The following is a 25,620-nucleotide window of genomic DNA, read 5'->3' as shown; positions in this document are numbered from 1 at the left end:
AAGTAAAAAAAAAATGAATGCAAAATAAATAGTTATATATCTTTCATTTGCATCTGCATTTGCATCTAATCTCCATTTTCATCTGCTGCGTTGTACTGAACATTGAGATCTGTATCGCCAAAATCCATGGTAACCTCAATGCTCTTCTCCTCTCTCATCAGATCTCTTCATTTTCACTCTGCAATGTGTTGCTGGTTATGCTTTTTCTTGCTCCCGCATCGATTGATTTCAGATTTCTCATGTTTTTTTTTTGCTTCTCGTGTTGTTGTTACTTGCTAGCTTTCTCATTGGAGCTGTTTCCTGTTGTAGTTTATTCTTGTAATCTGATTCTCTGTTCGTTTAGCACATCTACATTGCTGCACATTTAATGGATCTGATTTCAAAATGTTCATATCGTGTGTTTGCATTTTATTGTTACTTGTTTAAATTTCTGGCGTCTCATGTTAAAGTGTTTTATTATATTGTAGATTTCGATTTGAATGCATCGTCTGAGTTAGGTTAATTTTTGGACATTTGGTGGATAATGGAGGTATCAACCAGGAGAAAACCGGTGATCTACTGTGTTTGCCTTTTCTTCATTGTCAATTTTTTTCTTCAAATTAGCGATGCATTTTATCTTCCGGGAAGCTACATGCACACTTACTCAAATGGAGATCAGATATATGCTAAGGTTAATTCATTGACCTCTATTGAGACTGAGCTTCCCTACAGCTACTACAGTCTCCCTTACTGCAAGCCGCTTGGTGGCATAAAGAAAAGTGCTGAGAATCTTGGAGAGCTCCTCAGGGGAGATCAGATCGATAACTCTGCCTACCTTTTCCGCATGAATGTTAATCATTCAATCTACCTCTGCACTACACCCCCATTGACTGAGGTTGAGGTGAACCTACTGAAACAAAGGACTCGTGATCTGTATCAAGTAAATATGATCCTTGACAATTTGCCTGTTATGAGGTTTGCCAATCAAAATGGGATGAAAATCCAGTGGACGGGGTTCCCTGTTGGGTACACCCCACCGGATGGTACTGCAGATTACATCATCAATCATCTCAAATTCAAAGTATTGGTTCATGAATATGAAGGGAATGGTGTTGAAATCATTGGGACTGGGGAGGAAGGTATGGGTGTTATTTCTGAAGCTGACAAGAAGAAGGTATCTGGATATGAAATTGTTGGCTTCCAGGTTATCCCTTGTAGTGTTAAGAGGGATCCTGAAGTCATGACGAAACTCCACATGTATGACAGTATCGCTTCGTCAAACTGCCCATCTGAGCTAGACAAGTACCAACCAATTAAAGAGCAAGAGAGGATATCATTTACATACGAAGTTGAATTTGTGAAAAGTGATATAAGATGGCCATCGCGTTGGGATGCTTATTTAAAGATGGAGGGTTCCAGGGTGCATTGGTTCTCTATCCTAAATTCACTCATGGTGATTTTTTTCCTAGCAGGTATTGTCTTTGTCATTTTTTTGAGAACTGTGAGAAGGGACTTGACACGGTATGAGGAATTGGACAAAGAGGCACAAGCACAGATGAATGAAGAGCTCTCTGGATGGAAGCTTGTTGTGGGTGATGTTTTTAGAGAACCGGAGTGTTCAAAACTTCTATGTGTGATGGTTGGGGATGGGGTTCAGATTCTCGGAATGGCTGCTGTGACAATTGTTTTTGCTGCCCTGGGTTTCATGTCACCAGCTTCCAGGGGAATGCTGCTGACAGGGATGATAATTTTATATCTTTTCTTGGGAATTGCTGCTGGATATGTCAGTGTACGTCTGTGGAGGACCATTAAGGGAACTTCAGAAGGGTGGAGATCAATTTCCTGGTTATCTGCATGCTTTTTCCCCGGGATTGCTTTTATTATTCTCACGGGACTGAATTTTCTTCTGTGGGGCAGCAAAAGTACTGGTGCTATTCCCATTTCTCTGTATTTTGAGTTGCTCTTCCTCTGGTTCTGCATTTCAGTGCCACTTACTCTCATTGGAGGATTCATGGGCACAAAAGCTCAGCAAATTGATTATCCTGTGCGAACTAACCAGATACCAAGGGAGATTCCTGCACGTAAATATCCATCATGGCTTCTTGTTCTTGGTGCAGGAACTCTTCCATTTGGAACCCTTTTCATTGAGCTTTTCTTTATCCTTTCCAGTATCTGGCTTGGGAGGTTCTATTATGTATTTGGTTTCCTGTTGGTTGTTCTTCTACTGCTTGTTATTGTTTGTGCTGAAGTGTCAGTGGTCCTCACATATATGCATCTTTGTGTGGAAGATTGGCGGTGGTGGTGGAAGTCGTTCTTCGCTTCAGGCTCTGTTGCTCTTTATGTCTTCTTGTACTCCATTAACTACTTGGTTTTTGACTTGCAGAGTTTGAGTGGACCTGTCTCGGCTATACTTTATCTTGGCTATTCATTGCTCATGGCAATTGCAATCATGTTGTCAACTGGAACCATTGGCTTCCTTATGTCATTTTACTTTGTCCACTACTTGTTCTCATCAGTAAAGATAGATTGAAGTTTGCTTTGCTATCTCTCACCAACTAAGCAAAAGGCATGCTGGAAGAGGGATTTCTCTTAATTGGTATAACTTTTGCGTAATTCTTTTTGTAGTTTCATTTCTTTGCAGCATATTGAGTGGGGAAACGGACGTCTTGCTGATTGCAGTAAATAGTTATCACTCGATCTTATGTTGCTATGCGAACTACTGTTTCTTCCCCTTTCTTCCTGTGTCACCCGTAAGTGGTTTACTCATTCAACTAGTGTTTGGTATCATTTTGTTTCATGTGATTTAGTTTGGTAAAGTTGCTTGAGGAAGTTGTAATTGCACGGACGGTCTCATTCCTTATTCATTCAAACGAATACTGATTAAGAAAAATCAAATGGGTTCTTCTAGGTTTCTTCAAGATTTCTACCACTTTTGGTAGTTCGAACTGTTTGTGTTTAAGGGTACGAAAGTGACTTTCTCTTCAACAGTAGATTTCGATTAGTTATCTATGTATCTAGCTTAGTATTACAAATTAGCCACTGCTTGATATTCCTAGTGGATGTGGAAAATATTAAATAAATTATATATGTTTGAACATTACATGCGAAATTTTAAATAATTGGTGTTTCGGTTTTATAAACAAATTGGAGATGGGTCCATTAGTAACTCTGTTAAAGACAAAACAAGTTCAATGGATCCTATACAAATAAGCCGAGTCTTATTTTAATGTGGGCTTCTGTATCTTTTATATTATGAGAGAGAACGTTCGAAGATAAATCCAATTTCAGTCGATACCTGGCATGGGGAGGAGAAAATATTAATGAGGCACTACGTGAGAGTTGAAGTTGAGAATTATGGTAAATCCAAAGTTTATCTTGTTTGGCAAGATACATGAGAAATTCGTGGATAGATTTTGTCAGCATAAGTTACGTAGGGAAATTGAGTATATATGCAAAATTATTTTATATGTTTAATAATGACATAAGTTCGTGAGACACGAGTACTTCATAATTAAAATTGATGCATTTATTTTTCATTAATCGTATACGTGAAGTCCATATTAGTTCCTCAGAGCTAGTTATTCAAAATTGTAGTATCATGGATCGAGTCCGATTGTGTGGGTGAACAGATCGTCTTCTATATTGATATTTAAGGACATTAATTTCTGTATCAGCAAAAATTAAGAAATATTGAATAATTAGTCTTTATTATTAAATTAGGTCAATAAAAAGACCAAATACATGAAAGATAGGATAGAAACAAGAAGACAGATAGGATAGAAACTCTAGTATATATAAAAGAAGACAGAAAAAAGAAAGACAGATTACACACTCAACTAAGAGTACACTTGTTCTTAGCTATATTGAATGTTCTGGGATTGAGATACTCTTATCTAGAAAAAAAATAAAAACGCAAATCATAACACAGAAAAATCTTCCTGGCTAGTTATTGTGAAACAATATTACATTAAACACTATATTGGGATGGGAACCCCGTTCCAATCTTCTAGACATTCCAGAATTGGATCAATTATCTTTGCTTGACACATGGCTGTATAAACCTTTTCAAATTCCTCATCTGGAGAGAGAGCTTTTTCGCCGGTGAGCAACCGTATCCCTAACTCCTCCCTCACAAATTTGTACAGTGGATATGACCTGCACTCCTTGATTCTGTTTGGAGTTGCTGGATTACCATTCTCATAAGCTACCCGTGCACTTTCTACTTCCTTTGGCAAGAGAGACTTCAACTCATCCTCAAAAGCTCCAATCTTCTCAAAAACCAACAAACTCACATTCTTGTCATTAATGACACTGGTATGTGCTTGCTCATAAAGTACCTGCTTTAGTTTTGGCATCAATGGGTACCTTACATTTAAGGGATCATCAATGTATGAAAATACATATTCTCTATCCACCACTTTAAGCAGTTCTTCCTCACTGAATCGAAATGGGTTAGTTTCTTCTTTGTCTTCAGTAGTTAATGTTTTCAGTGCAACTCTGCTCACAGTATTCTTGACAGTGTTCTTGAAAATTTCCTCCAAATGCCTCAAATCAATAGCTTGGCAGAGTGCAACCAGATAAGTGGAAGACATAAGCTTTAATATCTCTATGGCTTCCACAGTTTTCAAAGCCGAAATTAAGCCCAAAGAATTCACATCTTGGTTGTGCTGCTCAGTACTTTGCACATGGCTGGTTACTGGATTTGCTAGATACTGAAGTTCAGAACAATAAGCAGCCATGGCAACTTCAGATGCCTTGAACCCATAATCCAGACTTGGATTTCTACCAACAGAGAGGTTTGATGGTAGCCCATTATTATACAAATCATTGGCTAGTTCAGTAAATTGTGCAAAGATGAGTTTGCCAATTGAAGCAACAGCTAAACGTGCATTATCCATGGAAACTCCAATTGGGGTGCCTTGGAAATTACCACCACTCACAGCCTTGTTCCTTGTGACATCAATCAAGGGATTGTCATTTACTGAGTTTATTTCCCTTTCAATTGATTTGGTCGAAAACCTGATGATTTCAATCTGTGGACCAAGCCATTGAGGAGAAGTTACAAGAGCATAACGATCTTTTCTAGGCTTCTGCAATGGATCTGGCTGTTGCAGTTTAGCATTCTTGACATAAGAGCTTCCATCTAGAATATGTTCCATAATAGCAGCTGCTTCAATTTGACCAGGATGGTACTTCAGCTTATGTATAAGGTGATCTGTGAACTCTGGCTTTCCCTGCATCACTTCAGCAAAAACTGCTGATAGAACTTCTGCCAATAAAGCTAATATGTTTGCCTCAAAAAGCACCATAGAAGCTACACCAGACCCAACGGCTGTGCCATTTACAAGGGCAAGACCTTCCTTAGGCTTCAACTCAAAGAACCCACCATCTACACCTGCTAAGTGGAAAGCTTCCTTAGCATTGAGGGACTCTCCAGAGGGTCCAACAGCTTTACTGTTTCTTCTACCAATTAGCAATGCAGCAATGTAGGACAGAGGAATCAGATCACCAGAAGCAGTGATTGTACCACGTAAGGGCAAGATGGGGGTGACATTGTGGTTGAGGAGTTTGGTGATAGCTTCTAGGATTTCAAATCTAATACCTGAATACCCTTGAAGAAGGGTATTAACCCTCACAAGCATTGCTGCTCTGGTTGCTGATTTTGGCAGTGTATGAGATAACTCCGTTTGGTAGCCAAATATGGCGCAGTTTAAAAACCTTGGGAAGGAAAAGAGGTAAATCCATGAATACATCAACCAAAAAGAAGAATTATATATAATCAATGCAGTTTCGTGTTGTATATGAAGTGATTCTTTTATCAGTTGAAAGAGATAAGTTGATGATACAACTTACAAGACAAAAGAGAAAAGTGATAATCTCAGAATAATTAGTGTTTTCACTATGAAGTTGGATAATTCCTACAGACTAGAAAAATACATCTACGTAGCAAAAACAAAGAAACAAACACTGGTACTGACAAACACTGATACAAACCCTGTATTTTTTTTTAAAAATGTGTTTTAAATTACCAGAAATTCAACAAATATTAAATTAGACACATCACTGTTCTACGAATGTCGATATCCGATACATATGTCGATACAGACACGACATTTAAAAGGAGTGTACGACTTCACAAGCAAAGCAGAGTTGAGTGATCCTCACCTAACCATTTCCTTCTGAAGAGCAAGGCCTTCTTGAGTTTGCCTGTTGGAGTTTGCACCAAAACCAGTGGTGACACCATAAATGGGAATGCCTTTGTCGATGTTATCCACGATCCACTTGCAGCTGGAGTCAACGCCTTCTCTTGCAGACTCAGAGAGGTCAACCTTAGCCTGCAAGTACTGGTTTGCAACAGCAGCCACCTTTGATACAGTAAGTGTCTCCCCTCCCCCCACATGGATCACTGCCTCCCGGTACTCCGCCACCATCCCTTTTACTTCCTCCAAGTGGCTACCCTTCAGTGACTCCACTGCATTACCCCAGTTGAGGGGGTCTGTGTTGCTCACACCCACCTCACTTTGGCTACCCTTTTGTGGAGTAATGGTTGCCATGTTTACAAACCAGTGAAGCTAGCAGTAGGAGAGATCAAAAGTTGTACAAGAAATGGAAATTTGGAAGCTTTAAGTAGAGGGCAGAGTTGGTTGGTGAGTACCTATGTGTGCTGGGGTAGGTGGTTTGGTACCTCTTCAACTTTGATACATCAGGATTCGTATTCATTGTAGATGACCCAGTCATTTTGGCAGCTTACAATCCTTGTCATTAGTAGTACTAAAACAAAAATAAAGAGCTTAACAAGAAAAAAACTACTTTGACAACTTGAATTTTCTTTTGGCTGATTCTCCATGGATCACATTAATGAGAATATGTACCCATCATATTGATTTGAAATGTTCCATAAAGATGTGAAATGTCATGATTTAAAAATTGTTATCTTCTGAATATTTATATTTTTTTAAGTTATATCAAAGTTTTGGATATATAAGTCTGAAATTAATATGTCATTTTTGAATTTGATCATCTGGAAGCTTATCTGGATAACATAAATGATCCTCCGGATCTCAAGATCGGTAAGCAAACATAAATAAGTTATGGATTTTGATCCTCAACACTATTTGTAGCACACTATTTTAGATATGAAAATCTCAAACTCATAACTCACTTTCAGATATGGTCATCCGTAAACTTAAATGAAGTACGAAAGTAACTTTCTGAATATCGAAATCTAGAATATATAATAATCATTTTCGGATTTTTTCATCCGTAAGCAACAATGTTAGGTTTTAAATTGTGTTTGATGCATATGTTAAATGACATGGTGAAGAGAGAAATGCCATTTTCTTTTACTTATATCTTCTCATCTCCAATTGACTTGTCAACTCTTTTTTTTCTTCTTTAATCTACTTTAACTATCTGGTCAATTCACTTTTTTTTAGATAACAAGTTAAAATTGATAAGTTAGAGATAACAAGACAAAATTAATGATCATGTCACTTCTAAATGACAAGATTAAACACTAGAGCACATAAAAAAAATAACAAATATTTTAATCATTTAATAAAAAAACAATTTTTAATAAAAAATAATTAAAAATATAAATATAAAGTACTTAAATTTAATTATGCCAATATCTTAATTATATTTTAAATATATTGCATATAAATAATAATATTCAAAGTATTATTATCACTTAAAATGGAATGGTTAATAAATTATTCTGATCACTTTATAATAATTGATATCTGATTGAGAGAGATGTAGTACAATATAATTTATAATATAATATCAAAATAAATCTTACAATAAATTTTAATTTAATTATGCTATAAATTTGAAAAGGATTTTATATTAAAATTGTCAATCAGTTTAAACTAAAATGTTTATTACTGATCAAAATATCTAAATTATGATTGATTACTGATTAATATATCACACAAAATCAAAATTTATGATTGTGATTTTTTTAAAACAAATTAATTGTATGCTGATAAAAAAAAGAAAAAAGAAACATGGGATAATATTAGTAATGATACGTCTGAGAAGACAATACTGAAAATAAGTACAAATTTGAGAATAAAAACTATAATTATTAAATTTTAAAGTATTAAAAAATGTAGTTTTAAAATTGATCACGTGTTCTTGTGATTGGTTCATTACATAATATTATTTTATTACACATGTATTTATGTGGTTGACCTTTTCCTCTCTAAAAATAACTATAAATTTAATTCTCAAAATTTGACACGTAACATTAAATTAGGGTCATAATTCCCACAATAATTTGTCTGAACAGAGAATATACATTCTTTTTTAAACGTAAAAAATAAGAACTCTTCGTAAATATTTTATGACATAATACAAAAGGTTTATTGACTTTAAAAATAAATTATATAAATTGAATAGAAAGAAAATATTTATTATCGTTAATATAATTAAATATGACTTTTAATCATATTTTTTTTTAAATAAAGATGCATATATAAAAAGACATAAAAGCATCTTGATTGGACATTCAAAATTCAGTTTGTAATTTTCAGACTTTATTTTCTTTACATTTATTGTCATAGTTAAATATTGTGTAACAACAATTTGCACGTTTTTTTTTAAATCCTTTTTTAAAAAAAATGAGTTTATAATGAATTTAGTAAATGATACATAAAATTCTTAAATATGATATAATAATTTAGGATTTGAAAAATGTAGTTGAAAAACATGAATAGTTTTCTTTAAAAAATGTTTGAGGAAAGATGTTAAAAGAAGAGCAAGAAAATTATATTAATGTATTTGATTTCTTTTAATTTTTACTTATGTGTAAACGTATATAAATAATTAAGTAAAAAAAATAGATATTATATAATAGATCGATTGAGTTAATGGATTCAATATTAAAGTACAATACTCAATCCAATAAATAATAAAATTGATATAGTTGAGTTTGACCATAACACTTCTTTCAAAATATTTAAGTTGAACTTGATCAATTTGAATCCATACATAACCATTAAAGGTTATATAATAATTGAATTGGGTAAAAAAGTGAGATTCGGACATGCCTTTTAAATGGTGTGTTTGTGTTGAACACTCGTATCGGACACTAACATTTGTAAGACACATATGGATGAAGTATCCAATTCAAAAAATATTTATTGGATTTACGAAGAAAAAATACATTGATTTTTTAAAAATTCAAATTTATTATATAAATTTTTAATATGATTATAAAAATAAAGAATAAGTTCCTTTTAACCATGAGAAACATCTTTTTGCTTATACACATAAATCTTTATCATCAATTTATATAATTTATAATTATATAATACATAATTTCGTATTCTCGTGTCAGGTAGAAATTATACATATTTTTGTGTGTTGGTATCCATATCGTATAATTGTTCGTGTTAGTGTTTATTGTTAGTGTTTATGCTATAGTAAAAACATATATTAATCAACTAGAGGCTTTTTCATTTTGAATTTTATATTGGGAGTGAAAATTACTTTAATTAAATTAACCACTTAAGGAAACTGTGATATAATTAGTTTTTACTAATTACTAAATTACAAATTACTTTTCATATTTTTCGTTAGTTTTGTTTTTTTATTTTAAAATACTGTGGGAATTAATTAAAAAGATAATAATATTTTAGGATTGAAATTATAGTTTATTTAAGGAAATGTAGTATTATTTTTATTTATATCTTTATACAGAATATATATATAAAGAATTATTTGTGACCCAAGAAAGGTTTGAAAAATCAAAGTAGCCGTTGGCAGGGACGAGCGTCCCCTGTTTTAGTTCTACTCTGCACTCTCCTTCACTGAATCACTGTCACTCATATCACGCTCCTTTCCCTTTTCTCTTGCTCTGTTTCCTTTTTCTCTTGCTCTGTTTCCTTTTCATTCATTCCTTCATTCATTCATCGTTTCTCTCTCTTACCTTCGCCATGTTCACCGAAGGTCTTGACGAGAGCGCAATCCAATGGATCAACCAGGTCTCATTCTCTCTCTCTTTCATCTCTCTTCTCTCTTCTTCCTTCTTCCTTCAGATGCCAACTCTTTCCTTTCTTTTTTTTCATCACTCTGTTTTTTAGGGATTCCTTGACCCCTTTTCCAAGTTCAATGTTTCCTACAGGGATCCAAACAACAGCTTCAAGATCCTCCTTCTTCTCTGCTACGCTCTCCTCTGGCCGAGAAAATCACCACCAGCGATCGATTCCCGAGATCTCCCATTTTAAGCTCCGCCAACAGTCTCAATTCCCCTGTTCTTCCTCCCCTGAAGTTCCACTCACTTTTGTTACAGCCGCGTAACCTCGCCTTTGGCTACGGCGATCTCCATGTCGAAGACGAAAGCGACGTCAGTATGGAGGATGACTTCTCCGACGAAGAACTGTCTGCTCCCAGCAACATTGATTACTCCGACTCGCCGATTCCACACAACTACGACGAGGAACAATTGTTTGGATCCAAACCCCAAGTTCAAGGGCGCAGCGGAATTCTCAAGACGGGTTTATCCAATCAAAACCTCAGCATTCAGGTTCCCTGTAGTGTCAGAAGATTCACAGATGGTGAAGTGGGCTTCAATAAATGTGTTCAAAGGAAGATCACTCCGGTTGGCGGCGCTGCTCAGATTCAAAAGAAAGCTCGACGCCGCAACGTGAATTGCCCTGATGACACCGTTGGATTGGGTACTCCAAGTGCCCCTCCCATCATTGATGCTGATTTTTCAACAGAGAGGGATACAGAGTACTCTGTCGGGAATGAAACAACTGACCCTGCATCTTGGCCTTCAAGGGAATCTGTGGATTACGACGGCTCCAAAAGTGAGAGTTCAATTGAACAAAAACCCAATACTGTTACAACAACCACTGATTCTGGGGAAAGGTATTGTCATTTACTTCTCAATTTCTCTTTCTCTTTTTATCTGTTTGGAATTTTGACATTAAACTTTTGACATTGAACTCTGCAGATTGGACAATACTTTTGCAGATGACACAGAAAGACAGACCCCTCATTCACCATATTACAACACCAGGTGCCCTTAATCTTTAACTTTGAATCAACATTAATACTTTGCTAACATAGTTAAATTTAATGAATATACTTCACAATGCCATTTTGGAATTCACATTTGAATGCCCTCTTTCTTTTATGGTATGTTATCTCAGCAGTTGCAATAGTCAATATGCCTGGCAAACCCTTATCACCTATGACGCCTGCATACGTTTATGCCTGCAAGCATGGGCAAAAGGCTGCCCAGAGGCCCCAGAGTTTTTGAAAGATGAGTGCCTGGCTCTCCGAAGTGCCTTTGGGTGGGTTTCGTGTTGTTTAACATGCGCACTTCTCTTGGCTTCTTTTATTTATTTCTCTCCTTCATTTCCTAAAGTTCACTATTTCCTTAGATTGCACGAGTTCTTGTTGCAACCTCGAGGTGTAAAGCCAACTGAAGGAAGAAGTGCAAGAAACTCAGAACAAACAGTTCCCCTGAAGATTAAGAAAGTTGTAGGGAAAATAAGAGTAGAAGGTAATCTTGCAATCTCAACTGATTTTTCTCATTCAAATACTATGAATGTAAATGGGATTATAATAGACATATTTAATACTTTCCTTTTTGTAATAGACATATTTTAATACTTTCCTTTTTGTAATTATGTTTATTAACATTGGATCTCCTTCAAACAACTTGAGAATCGTGTAATATGACTTCCTATGTGAAAATTGCAGTGAGGAAGCTCCGAATTATACCTAGACAAAAACTTAAGATCACAAAGTCACAGAGGGGATCACAATACATGCAGGCCGGGGTGGAATATGTCCGGCATGTTTCATCACTGGTGAAAACTGGCATAAATTCTATGAAGTCGGCCACCTTCTCACTGGCATCAGAAGGTTAGTTCATCTGATGGAAGTATTTGGAACTCTTTCATTTTATAGTTTAGAAACCTTTTAACCTTTGATATGAGACGTATCTCACTGAAACATTTGTATTTCTTTTCTTCGTGAACACCAATCCTGTGATTACACAATAAAAGTGGTCTGTTTTATTCTTGTAGAGCCACTACATTGTTTGATCCAAATTAAGAGTACAACGGAAGAAAATGAATCAGAACCATCTTCTTCAATTCTTTTGCGCCCTGGAACTGGAGATTACCATGATTTGTAAGTTTGTTTCTTTTTTTTACTTTTATGTTTTAACTGGGAGATGTTCTTCTGATTGACCTGCTGTCAGGCTCTTGGAAAATAGTGAAGCATTAAAGTCAGTGAAGGTTTTGTAAATGCATTTTAACAGGATATAGTTGCAGACAATTGATGAAAAACCAATCTTAACTGTTGAAGATCATACACTATTCATTAAGTTCTGATTTTCTGCTGGTACACAGCTTTTAAGATGGAAAATTACATTGTATATTCTTTGAGAAACTACAAATTACAATAAACATCTTGATTTCTTCCATTGTTGAAATACACGTAATAATCGTGAAGATATTGTAATTTCAGTTTCCCATTGAGCCAAGGGGATGCTTTAATTGTAGAAGTCCAAGATTCAAAAAAGGCAGTCCATGGTGAGGCCAGGATTCCAATTTCATCTCTCAGTGATAATGCTGTATGAATTCCACCCTTTCATTGTCCATAATATTACTCCTCTACCTTTGCACCATCCACATTCACATAATGAATTATCTTGAATGAGCAGAGTGACCGAATTAGGTGGTGGCCAGTATATCATGATGAACGTGAATGTGTTGGCAAGATCCAGCTCTCTATCGGCGGCACAATGACGAGCAACGAGAACACTCACATTAAGGTTCTGTCTCTATCAAAATTTAGTTCATAAATGTTGTTTTTTCGAGTAGAAATTGTCCAGTTAGTTGATGTAGGATCATCCTCCAAGTTAACATCTGTGGATAAAGGCAAAGAAGTAACAGTTTATCAAACATCTAGATGAAATATTTCAGAAAAAAAATATTCTTAAGGACTGGATTCTATCTTGAATTAACTATGGCGATGCTCATCATGATTTATTTGTTATTTTATCTTAAACTTGATCGGTAAACACCAATGTGTCATTTCAGGCTATGCCGTTCTGAGCATAGATTTTTGTTTTCATATGCTAAGTTTCTACATTTCTGCAGAGTTCGGCTGTTGTGGAAACTCAAGCTTATGATTTATTATTGGAGGGTGCCATGAGTGCGCAACATTTTCACTCCCGAAACTTGCGTATAAATGGGCACTGGAAATGGTTGTTAGATACATTTGCAGACTATTATGGGGTTTCTAATTCATATGCCAAGCTGAGGTATTTGAATTTCATTTGGGTGCCCTAAAAATATGGAAAAAATGGACTTTTATGTTCTTTACACTGCTATATGATTTGTTTATTTTTTAATTCATTTTTCTTCGCTTACCTTCGGTGGTCTTGTAGATATCTACTACATGTGATGAATGTGGCAACTCCTACCAAGGACTGCCTAGAGCTTGTGAGAGAATTGCTTGAACCCCTAATAAAGGCAAGAAGTGAGAGGAGTTTGACCAGGCAGGAAGTAAGTTATATATTGCTCTGTTTCCCATAGCAGTAACTTCCCAAGTCATGTTTTTCTGTTGTTCCAGCTTCTCATCATTTTAATATGCCATGTTAATGAACTTGCTTACATTTCAGACCACATTAATTCTTGCTATAGATGTCTTTGCACTTGATAAAAGAAAAACGATAGAACAGAAAACATGCTAAAAGTATAATGAGCAATTGCTTGTATTTCTTTTACCTTGAGAAATCTGTTATTTTTTATACCTTATGCTTTCTCTGTCTAACCAAATTTGCAATTCATTTTGAAATGGATAATGGTGTAACAATTTTCTCTGTTTATTTCTCACAGAGAAGTATGCTTTCAGACTGTGAAACTCAAATTGAAAGTCTTCTAGCAACTGTTTTTGAGAATTACAAATCGCTAGATGAAAACTCGCCATCAGGTTTAACAGATCATTTTGCCCCAACATTTGAGTCTGCAGCACCAGCTTTGGATCCTGCCGTTCAAGTTTACACTAGTCTTCATGATATACTAACTCTAGATGCTCAAACTATTCTAAGAAACTATCTTCAGGTAATTAAATTTTGCACCATTAACTTGAATGCTTGAAGCGGATTTAGTTAAGGCTGCATGTAAAGCTTTTTTTCTTTTTTGAGTCTAAATGAAGTGTTTACTGTCAACAGACTGCAGCAAGAAAGAGGTGTAGAAAACACATGATGGAGACTGATGAATTTGTGTCAAGCACCTCTGAATGTTACCTAATGGATACCGTTACCATCTCAACGGCATACCTGAAGATGAAGAATCTTTGTGTTTCTATAAGAAATGAAATTCAAGCAGACATAAAGATCCACAATCAGCATACGATCCATGGCCAGCATATATTTCCTAGGTATTTGGCTGGAACAGCTCCCTTTCATACTGTTAACTGTGCTTTCAAGTGGCATTTCAATTCCTCGTGCATGAAATTACAATGAGGGATTATATTTATCTATTTTACTACTGCATAGGAGAGCATTACACATATTACCACACCTAATTTCTCCGAACATTTTTATTTTGGTTCGTAGATGATTGTCTGAGATCTATTTTCCAATTTTCAGTTCAATTGACCTCACAAACATAACAGCGGCAGTTTACAGCACAGAGTTGTGTAAAAGGCTGAGAGCTTTCCTTTCGGCATTGCCACCATCGAGTCCACATGCACATGTAAATGAGCTTCTAGTTGCGACTGCAGATTTTGAACGATCTTTTGAGTCATGGAATATAAGGTTTGTAACATACAAATACAAATACTTTAGCTTCCCTGAAGTTAAAATCTACTTTCTGACATGCAATACGCTTCACTTTTCAGTCCTGTGCAGGGAGGAGTAGACTCCAGAAATTTGTTCCACAACTATATCATGGTGTGGATACAAGATATGCAAATTAGTTTACTAGATTTATGTAAAGCAGAAAAGGTAGTTGTTATTTCAGCTGTTTTATGTACAACATAATACTTGTGCCTATAAATGAGTTGACCTCCCCAATACAAACAAATGATACAGGTGCCATGGGCTGGAGTAATCACAAATCACTCCACCTCCCCATTTGCGGAGGAAATGTACGAGAAAATCAAAGACAACCTTACCCAGTATGAAGTAGTAATCAATAGATGGCCTCAATACTCACTGTATTTGGAAAATGTAAGTTAAAAACTAGACATATTTCTGTTTTAAGCCATAAGGCATTCAAAAAATGTCTTTTTCTAGTGTTTCTCTCTGCTCTCATGCATACAAATAATCCCATCTCCACTTTACAAATCATCCTTGAGTTTGAGGTGCTTACTCTTCTTCTTTCTGTAAGGCTGTTGCAAACATTGAAAGGGCAATTGTGAAATCCCTCGAGAAACAATACAGCGATACCTTAACTCCTTTAAAGGATAGCATACCAAAGAGACTTCACTTGCAAGTTCAAAAGATAGCTAGAAGACAATCAACTACAGTTCATTTGCTTCCTAATCAAGTAAGTTTTCTGAATTCTTGCTTTTCTCCAGATCCCAATATCCACTCAGATTAAATACTCAAAATTTTAAGCTCACACATAAACTCTTGTGGCATAATAGAAAGCATGCAGGACTGATGTCTATCTATAATGTGTTTATATATATTGAAATATTTTCTTACATTTTGTTTTATCCACAGTTAGGAATATTCTTGAATACCCTCAAGAGGATTCTTGATGTCCAACATTGTAGAGTGGAAGACATCCTAAATTCATGGGCCTCCTGTCTACCTGTCATGGGAGATAAGAAGGCACTGTTTGGGGAGCAAATGAATGGAATAACTGTTCTCTTGAGAACCAAATACAAAACTTATTTGCAAGGAATAATAGGGAATCTTGTCAACAATGTAAGATCATTCAGACTCCTCTAGATTTCAAAGTTACTGTAAAGGAAACCTGCAATATTTATTTAAATTTGATGCAATTGAATTGTTCAGATGCAAGCTAATCGGAACACAAGGCTGAAAAAGATACTTGAGGAAACAACAGAATCCGATGGAGAAGCAGAAGTCCGTGAAAGAATGCAGTTGTTGAATTCACAACTAATTGATTTCATCTCCAACCTGCATGAGGTCTTCACCAGCCAGATTTTTATAGCAATATGTCGTGGATTATGGGATAGGATGGGACAGGTATCCAACTAAAACTCATATATATGTTTGTTTACATTGTTGGTTCAGAATTTTCTTGGATCTCACTTATTTTGATTCATTTTTGTGCTAGATTATTTTGAAATTTCTGGAAGGAAGGAAAGAAAACAGGATATGGTACAATGGCTCGTCCTATGCACTTGGGGTAAGTCAATAATATGAGATTATGTGCATAGTCTTCTAATGGTGTTGATTGCAATATTGTATATTGTATAACATGGACTGTTTCACTTCGTAGATATTGGATGATACCTTTGCTTCTCAAATGCAAAGATTACGAGGAAATGCCTTGCAAGAGAAGGATATTGAGCCTCCACGCTCAGTGATTGAAGCTCGGTCTATTCTTTGTAAAGACACAGCAAATGCAACCGATCCATCTAGTTACTTCTACATATAATTTACTTAGCTTTAGCTATAAATATATATTGCCAAATTTCCCTGCTATTGTAGAAAAGGGTAGGATTCATTTCATTCTTTGCATGTAAATGTAATAATAATAAGGTATGTACTCTTTGTTCAGGCTTCAGAAGTCTGCATTCATTTTATTCTTTTGCATGTAAAATGTAGTAATGTATTCTTGTTCAGTCTTCAACCTCTTCAAAATAAACAAGGTAACCCTACAAGATAATAGTCATATTCCATATAACAATCAAACTAAACAGTAATTTTTTTTAAAAAAAAATACTTCATAAATAACTAAAATTAAAAAAATATCAAAATTTAATAGATACTTAAAATTTAATTAAATACACTTGTAAATATCCACATGACCACAATCAATCACGTATACCATTCCTGTGTACTAAGGACCCTAAACCACCAAATATGCTTTACTTAATATTTGAAAAGTACATAAATATTAAATCAAACCAATGAGAGATTTTAGATTTTAATGCAGTAGTAAAATACAACCATTATTGCGACAGTGAAAAGGATTTTTTTGCAACAGTACATGTTCCTGTAAGATTTTAGCATTGTGGAAGAACTTCTGTCTTCTGCAAAAAGTATGGCTTCTACATGAATTCGTGCACCTATAATTCGTGGGTTAGGCACACTCCTCAACCTCATCTTTAATCAAGATATTCTTTTAGGGTAGGTCTCATTTATAAATATTACTCATTTTTACCTTTTTCTGAATTTAATTTTTTATAAATATTTTTTTTCCAATTCTCATGTTTTATGTTGTGTTTGATTCTAGGGTTTTACTGTTAGTGAAAATGAATGTCTGACATTAATTGTGTTTGTTTCCACGAATTTAAATTTAGTAATGATATGTTGAGAATTTACTCTAATATATAACCCTTGATTGATAATATGAAAAACATATTTTTGTTATTTTAAGTAAAAATTATAATTTCATACAGAGAAATGAGATTCTAAATTATTGCAAATTGTTAATATATTACTTATTTGATTAGTGTGAAAAAAGATATATTTGAAATGATTTCTTATTAAGTTTTTGTTTTTGTCTTAAAAGAAACAAAGCTTGTCATGCATAGGGGCAGAGGGCATCTTGACCACTGCATCAGTGCAACACTGTATATTTCTGATCACAATAACTCAAATGGCACTGCTCAATTGTGATGTAGACTATTCATGTAAAAAATTTATGTAAAAATTGTAATTTCATACAGAGAAATGAGATTCTAGATTATTGCAAATTGTTAATATATTACTTATCTGATTAGTGTGAAAAAAGATATATCTGAAATGATTTCTTATTAAGTTTTTGTTTTTGCCTTAAAAGAAACAAAGCTTGCCATGCATAGGGGCAGAGGGCATTTTGACCACTGCAACAGTGCAACACTGTATATTTCTGATCACAATAACTCAAATGGCACTGTTCAATTGTGATGTAGACTATTCATGTAAAAATTTTATGTAAAAATTGTAATTTCATACAGAGAAATGAGATTCTAGATTATTGCAAATTGTTAATATATTACTTATCTGATTAGTGTGAAAAAAGATATATCTGAAATGATTTCTTATTAAGTTTTTGTTTTTGCCTTAAAAGAAACAAAGCTTGCCATGCATAGGGGCAGAGGGCATCTTGACCACTGCAACAGTGCAACACTGTATATTTCTGATCACAATAACTCAAATGGCACTGTTCAATTGTGATGTAGACTATTCATGTAAAAATTTTATGTAAAAATTGTAATTTCATACAGAGAAATGAGATTCTAGATTATTGCAAATTGTTAATATATTACTTATCTGATTAGTGTGAAAAAAGATATATCTGAAATGATTTCTTATTAAGTTTTTGTTTTTGCCTTAAAAGAAACAAAGCTTGCCATGCATAGGGGCAGAGGGCATTTTGACCACTGCAACAGTGCAATACTGTATATTTCTGATCACAATAACTCAAATGGCACTGTTCAATTGTGATGTAGACTATTCATGTAAAAAATTTATGTAAAAATTGTAATTTCATACAGAGAAATGAGATTCTAGATTATTGCAAATTGTTAATATATTACTTATCTGATTAGTGTGAAAAAAGATATATCTGAAATGATTTCTTATTAAGTTTTTGTTTTTGCCTTAAAAGAAACAAAGCTTGCCATGCATAGGGGCAGAGGGCATCTTGACCACTGCAACAGTGCAACACTGTATATTTCTGATCACAATAACTCAAATGACACTGTTCAATTGTGATGTAGACTATTCATGTAAAAATTTTATGTAAAAATTGTAATTTCATACAGAGAAATGAGATTCTAGATTATTGCAAATTGTTAATATATTACTTATCTGATTAGTGTGAAAAAAGATATATCTGAAATGATTTCTTATTAAGTTTTTGTTTTTGCCTTAAAAGAAACAAAGCTTGCCATGCATAGGGGCAGAGGGCATTTTGACCACTGCAACAGTGCAACACTGTATATTTCTGATCACAATAACTCAAATGGCACTGTTCAATTGTGATGTAGACTATTCATGTAAAAATTTTATGTAAAAATTGTAATTTCATACAGAGAAATGAGATTCTAGATTATTGCAAATTGTTAATATATTACTTATCTGATTAGTGTGAAAAAAGATATATCTGAAATGATTTCTTATTAAGTTTTTGTTTTTGCCTTAAAAGAAACAAAGCTTGCCATGCATAGGGGCAGAGGGCATCTTGACCACTGCAACAGTGCAACATTGTATACTTCTGACCACAATAACTCAAATGGCACTGTTCAATTGTGATGTAGACTATTCATGTAAAAAATTTATGTAAAAATTGTAATTTCATACAGAGAAATGAGATTATAGATTATTGCAAGTTGTTAATATATCACTTATCTTATCAGTGTGAAAAAAGATATATCTGAAATGATTTCTTATTAAGTTTTTGTTTTTGCCTTAAAAGAAACAAAGCTTGCCATGCATAGGGGCAGAAGGCATCTTGACCACTGCAACAGTGCAACACTGTATACTTCTGACCACAATAACTCAAATGCACTGTTCAATTGTGATTTAGACTATTCGTGTAAAAATTGAAATTTTATACAGAGAAATGAGATTCTAGATTAGTGTAAGTTGTTAATATATCACTTATCTGATCAACGTGAAAAAAAAATCTCTGAAATTATTTCTTAAACTCACATTAGGTTTTCGTCTTTGCCTTAAAAGAAACTAAGTTTGCCATGCATAGGTGCAAATGACATCTTGACCATTACAAGGGTGCAACTATACGAGCACAGTAACTCAAATGACACTGTTCCCTTGTGATTTACTCCATCTAACCTTCAATTTGAGACAATTGTGTCACATGAAACAAAAGTTTTGTGTTTTCTCTGACAAATATCAAACCATACAAGTGTACAGTATGTCAAACTATAAAACAGTGTACAATATGTCAGACTATAAAACTTCTGATAAGCCATAATAAATACATAAAATCAAGTTTGACATATTTTAAAAAATATTTTTGAAACTTGTGACTATATTACAGCTGTATTACATAATAAATACATAAAATAAAGTTGACATATTTTAAAAAATATTTTTGAAACTTGTGACTATATTACAGCTGTATTACAGAAGATGTCTCTTCCCAAAAATAACTGTGTAAACAACAACCTTTAAATATTTAAAATGAATAAAATTTCTTAATAAATTCTTTGATAACCTATTTTGCACAAAACTCTTCAAAACTTCTCTTCTCATTTTTATCAAATATAGTCACATTTTTTCTCTTATTCTCATCAACTAAAGACACAACATATATTGTCACCAAGTGAAACAACCTCAAAAAAACATCATAATGCACCACATATAATACATCTAATGATTTGTGTGAATTGAAATAATTTATAGGTTGTTCATTAGTACTCTGGATTGCACAAGTCTTGTTAAACACAACCATGTTAAGTAATCACATCACCATTTTCTTAAATTGTAATTGACTTAAATTTCTAAAGTTTAAATGGTCAAACGAATCATTTTGATGAAATATAATTAAATATTATATATAATCAATTGTTTTCTTTTCCATAGTATTAATATATTATTATTATATATGCATTTATTTTATTTAAATAATTGTTTTCGAATACAAAAGATAGAAGGATTAAATATCTTCGGACAACAAAATCACGTCTTATATTAACCATAAAATTATATTTTAAGTAGTTTAATATCAACAACACAAAGTAATATTTGGATATAACTAAATAAGATGATCAGACAAGTTAACAGTCATATTCCAAATAACATTAATATTAAACGACAATTAAAAAAATATGATTTTTTAAATACTTAATAAGTAATTAAAAATTTTAAAAATATAAAAATTTAATAGATACTTAAAACTAATTAAACCCACATGACCACACTCAATCACATATTCTCTCTATGTACTAAGGACAATTCAAGCAAACCACTAAATATGCTTTACTTAAAATTTGAAAAGTACATAAATATATATTTAATAAAAACGTTACCTATTATTAAATCAAACCAATCAGAGATTTTAGATTTTAATGCAGTAATAAAATACAACATTATTGAGACAGTGAAAAGGGTTTTACATGTTCCTGTAAGAATTTAGCATTGTGGAAGAACTTCTGACTTCTGCAAAAAGTAGGTGCTTCTACATGAATTCATGCACCTATAATTGGTGGGTTAGGCACACACCTCAACCTCATCTTTAATCAAGATATTCTTTTATGTGTTAAAGGTAGGTCTCATTTTTACCCTTTTCTGAATTTAATATTTTAATAAATATTTTGTTTCCAATCCTCATTTTTATGTTATTTTTTTTATTTAATGTTTGTACTCTTATGTGTGAGAGTAATTATGTTTGCTTCCAGTAATGATATATTGACAATTTGTTCTAATATATAATCTGATGATATGAAAAAAATAAAAATATTTTCATCATTTCATGTAAAATTGAAATTTCATATAGAGAAATGAAATTGTGGATGAGATTTTAGATTAGTGCAAGTTGTTAATATATCATTTATCTGTTCAGCATGAAAAACACATCTTTAAAATAATTTATTTAACTCACATCAAGTTTTTGTTTTTGCCTTAAGAAAAACAAAACTTGTAATGCATAGGTGCAAAGGGCATATTGACCATTAGAAGGGTGCAATACTCTATACCTGTAAGCACAATAACTTAAATGGCACTGTTCGGTTGTGATTAGTCTATTCATGTAAAAAATGAAATTTCATACAGAGAAAGATTGTAGATGGGATTTTATATTGCAAGTTGTTAATATACCACTTATCTTATCAGCGTGGAAAAGACATCTCTGAAATTATTTCTTTAACTCAAGTTAGGTTTTTGTTTTTGCCTTAAAAGAAACAAAGTTTGTCATGATAGGCACAAAGGGCATATTGACCATTACTAGGGTGCAACACTCTATACTTAGAGCACAATAACTCAAATGACACTGTTTGCTTGTGATTTAGTCCATCTGACCTCCACCACAAGACAATTGGTGTCACATGCAACAAAAGTTGTGTTTGCTATGACGAATATCAGATCATACAAGTGTACCATATGTCAGACAATAAGAATATTGATCAACCATATACATAAAAATCAAGTTGACACATTAATAAATAATATTTTTGTAACTTGAGTCTATATTACAAATATCTTCTCTTCCTGAGAAGAATTGTGTTAAACAACAATGTTTAAATATTACTAAGAAAAACGGTGTTAAACAATAATGTTTAAGTGTTAAACAATAATGTTTAAGTGTTAAACAATAATGTTTAAGTGTTAAACAATAATGTTTAAGTGTTAAACAATAATGTTTAAGTGTTAAACAATAATGTTTAAGTGTTAAACAATAATGTTTAAGTGTTAAACAACAATGTTTAAATATTTTTGTCATTTCATGTAAAAATTGAAATTTCATACAGAAAAATAAGATTGTGGATGAGATTGTAAATTAGTGCAAGTTGTTAATATATCACTAATTTGAACATCATGAAAAAGACATCTTTGAAATGATTTCTTTAACTCACATTAAGTTTTCATTTTCATCTTAAAAGAAACAAAGATTGTCATGCATAGGTGCAAATGGCATCTTGACCATTACAACAGTGCAACACTCTATACTTGTGAGCACAATAACTCAAATGACATTGTTTGCTTGTGATTTAGTCCATCTGACCTCCACCACAAGACAATTGGTGTCACATGCAACAAAAGTTGTGTTTGCTATGACGAATATCAGATCATACAATTATACCGTATGTCAGATAATAAGAATATTGATCAACCATATACATAAAGTTGACACATTAATAAATAATAGTTTTGAAACTTGAGTCTATATTACAAATAACTTCTCTTTATGAGAAGAACTGTGTTAAACAACAATGTTTAAATATTTATTATTAAGAAAAACTGTGTTAAACATCAATGTTTAAATATTTATTATTAAGAAAAATTGTGTTAAACAATAATGTTTAAGTGTTAAACAACAATGTTTAAATATTTTCATCATTTCATGTAAAAATTGAAATTTCAAAAAAAATAAAAATGAGACGTGAATGAGATTGTAAATTAGTGCAAGTTGTTAATATATCATTGATCTGAACAACGTGAAAAAGACATCTCTGAAATGATTTCTTTAACTCACATGAAGTTTTCATTTTCGTCTTAAAAGAAACAAAGTTTGTCATGGCACAAAGGGCATCTTGATCACTACAACGGTGCAACAACACTCTATACTTGTGAGCACAATAACTCAAATGACACTGTTTGCTTGTGATTTAGTCCATCTGACCTCCACCACGAGACAATTGGTGTCACATGAAACAAAAGTTGTGTTTGTTATGACGGATATCAGATCATACAAGTGTATCGTATGTCAAGCAATAAGAATATTGATCAACCATATACATAAAAATCAAGTTGAAACATTAATAAATAATATTTTTGAAACTTAAGTCTATATTACAAAATAACTTCTCTTCCTTAGAAGATTGTGTTAAACAACAATGTTTAAATATTTTTGTCATTTCATGTAAAAATTTAAATTTCATTAACAAAAATGAGATTGTGAATGAGATTGTAAATTAGTGCAAGTTGTTAATATATCATTGATCTAAACAACATGAAAAAGACATCTCTGAAATGATTTTTTTAAACTCATATTAAGTTTTCATTTTCGTCTTAAAATAAACAAAGCTCGTCATGCATAGGCGTAAAGGGCATCTTGACCATTACAACAGTGCAACACAAGTTGACACATTAAAAAATAATATTTTTGAAACTTGTGTTTACATTACAGCTATATTACTGAAAACGTCTCTTTCCGATAAAAACTGTGTTAAACAACAGTGTCTCTTCCCCAGACAAAATGTGTTAAACAGCAGTGAACTGCGTTTAAACATTTATTACAAATAAAAATTGTGTTAAACAATAACGTTTAAATATTTATTAGGAATAAAGTTTCTTAATGAATTGCAATTCTATTTTTATACATAAATCATTTTTTTTTGTTGCAAACCTAATTAGGGGAGTACTATTTTATGAAGAAACTTAATGCATGGGTCACGATTTCATACTTATAGAATGTGACAATTACATAAAAGTGTTGCAAACTACACATTTTAATTTCTTAGTTGAACTTGTCATTTGATGTTTACAGTTGAATAAATTTAACCTTTTAAATTATATACTCATTGATGATCTCTTTTCTTTCTTTTTGCTTATTATTATTATCTTATGTATTTTTTTTTTAATTTTAAGTATTTTGAACTAAAATAAAAGGAAATATACGTAAAATAACTAATAAAACGAGTAGTTTCTACACGTAAAAGAATAAAAATGAATAGCTTTGAAGTATAAAAATTAGAAAGGTGAAATAAATTGAATAATAATGATTCAACCAACAATTTAACCTATTTTTTTAGTAAGAGTATGATTCATTGTTTTAGTTTCTTTGCTTTGATATTTCAAATTGAGAAAACTTAACTGTTTTCATGTAATCTAACAATGAAATTATGCAGCATGTAACTGTAAATCCAGCCATTAAAACTAATAAATTTTCATTTTTAAAGATCTAATCATATTAGAAATTAAACCCACTTATAAATTCTACAATCTAGCATATATCCTCTTTATATTTTGTTTGTTTGAAATATTTAATAAAAACGTTACTATATTGAATCAAACCAATCATAGATTTTAATGCGATGCTAGAATAAAACGTTAATAATCTCAATTTCACACCCCGTAATATGGGTAATGATACATTCACAACTCACATTTTTTATATAATTACGTTACAACCTCTAATATTATTACTCTAATATTTTTTCATATCATTTAATTGTAAATTTACTTTTCATTATATATATTTATTTATAAACTCATCATATAAAAAATTATATACAATTATGTGACGAATCGGTTGAAGTTGTTTGTTTGATAGATAGACATAGACATTTCGTGTTATAAATTAAGATTGATCCACCCTAAAATAAATCATATTTATTTATTTAATTTTTCTTACACATAATTTTTTTTTTTATATATAATTGTAAGAGTTGTAAAAAAAAAACATTTCCTTATTTATATAATGAACGAAAACAATTTTAAAACGGTTAGTAGCATTCACTTCGGAAAAAGACAAAACTGCTTGTTTAATTAATTTAAATAATGAGAAGTAAAGAGGAATAAATTTGAGTGGATTAGTATTAATGAGTGATTAGATTATTAGTGTTGTTGAAAATGGAACGCGAAAGGGTGCGAGCGAACAAGGAGGAATTAGTTATTAAAGTGATTAATGAATAATTAGTGATAGAGTTTTGACATATTAACACAATGAACAGTGAAAAAAAAATACATTTAACAACTATTTATAATAATATATAATAATATTTTAAATTAAAAAGTAAACCAAAAATAATTAAAATACTAATTTATTTATATATAAAATGTTTGTTTCACTGTTC

The 25,620-nt window shown here is 32.5% G+C and overlaps 3 protein-coding genes across 5 annotated transcripts; 2 read left to right on the top strand and 1 right to left on the bottom strand.

The window, feature by feature from the left end:
• Nucleotides 1–7: 7 nt before the first annotated feature.
• LOC137825575 (transmembrane 9 superfamily member 12) lies at nt 8–2,897 on the top strand. The gene is made up of 2 exons (XM_068631276.1): nt 8–129; nt 468–2,897. The coding sequence occupies exon 2, from the start codon at nt 524–526 to the stop codon at nt 2,507–2,509; it is 1,986 nt and encodes a 661-aa protein (XP_068487377.1). The 5' UTR covers nt 8–129; nt 468–523; the 3' UTR covers nt 2,510–2,897.
• Nucleotides 2,898–3,667: 770 nt separating this feature from the next.
• On the bottom strand, nt 3,668–6,715 carry LOC137825574 (phenylalanine ammonia-lyase class 3). Its single transcript, XM_068631275.1, has 2 exons — nt 6,145–6,715; nt 3,668–5,697 (listed from the first exon to the last, which is right to left on the bottom strand). Exons 1-2 carry the CDS (start codon nt 6,531–6,533, stop codon nt 3,954–3,956), a joined length of 2,133 nt encoding a protein of 710 aa, XP_068487376.1. The 5' UTR covers nt 6,534–6,715; the 3' UTR covers nt 3,668–3,953.
• Nucleotides 6,716–9,707: 2,992 nt separating this feature from the next.
• LOC137825573 (uncharacterized) lies at nt 9,708–16,776 on the top strand. 3 transcript variants are annotated; one of them, XM_068631273.1, is made up of 21 exons: nt 9,708–9,968; nt 10,109–10,857; nt 10,943–11,008; nt 11,145–11,285; nt 11,376–11,497; nt 11,698–11,862; nt 12,027–12,132; nt 12,472–12,577; nt 12,668–12,778; nt 13,107–13,270; nt 13,397–13,514; nt 13,848–14,072; nt 14,183–14,391; nt 14,603–14,770; nt 14,854–14,959; nt 15,047–15,184; nt 15,345–15,503; nt 15,683–15,889; nt 15,980–16,174; nt 16,266–16,337; nt 16,431–16,776. In XM_068631273.1, exons 1-21 carry the CDS (start codon nt 9,921–9,923, stop codon nt 16,587–16,589), a joined length of 3,534 nt encoding a protein of 1,177 aa, XP_068487374.1. In that variant the 5' UTR covers nt 9,708–9,920; the 3' UTR covers nt 16,590–16,776. The 3 variants fall into 3 exon arrangements, with proteins under 3 accessions (XP_068487374.1, XP_068487373.1, XP_068487375.1); XM_068631272.1 differs by having other exon boundaries at nt 11,142–11,285; XM_068631274.1 differs by having other exon boundaries at nt 9,797–9,968; nt 10,068–10,857; nt 11,142–11,285.
• The last annotated feature ends 8,844 nt before the right edge of the window (nt 16,777–25,620 follow it).

This window comes from Phaseolus vulgaris, chromosome 8 (assembly GCF_000499845.2).
Source record: "Phaseolus vulgaris cultivar G19833 chromosome 8, P. vulgaris v2.0, whole genome shotgun sequence".
Lineage (NCBI taxonomy): Eukaryota > Viridiplantae > Streptophyta > Magnoliopsida > Fabales > Fabaceae > Phaseolus > Phaseolus vulgaris.
This window is presented reverse-complemented; position numbering and strand designations above follow the sequence as displayed.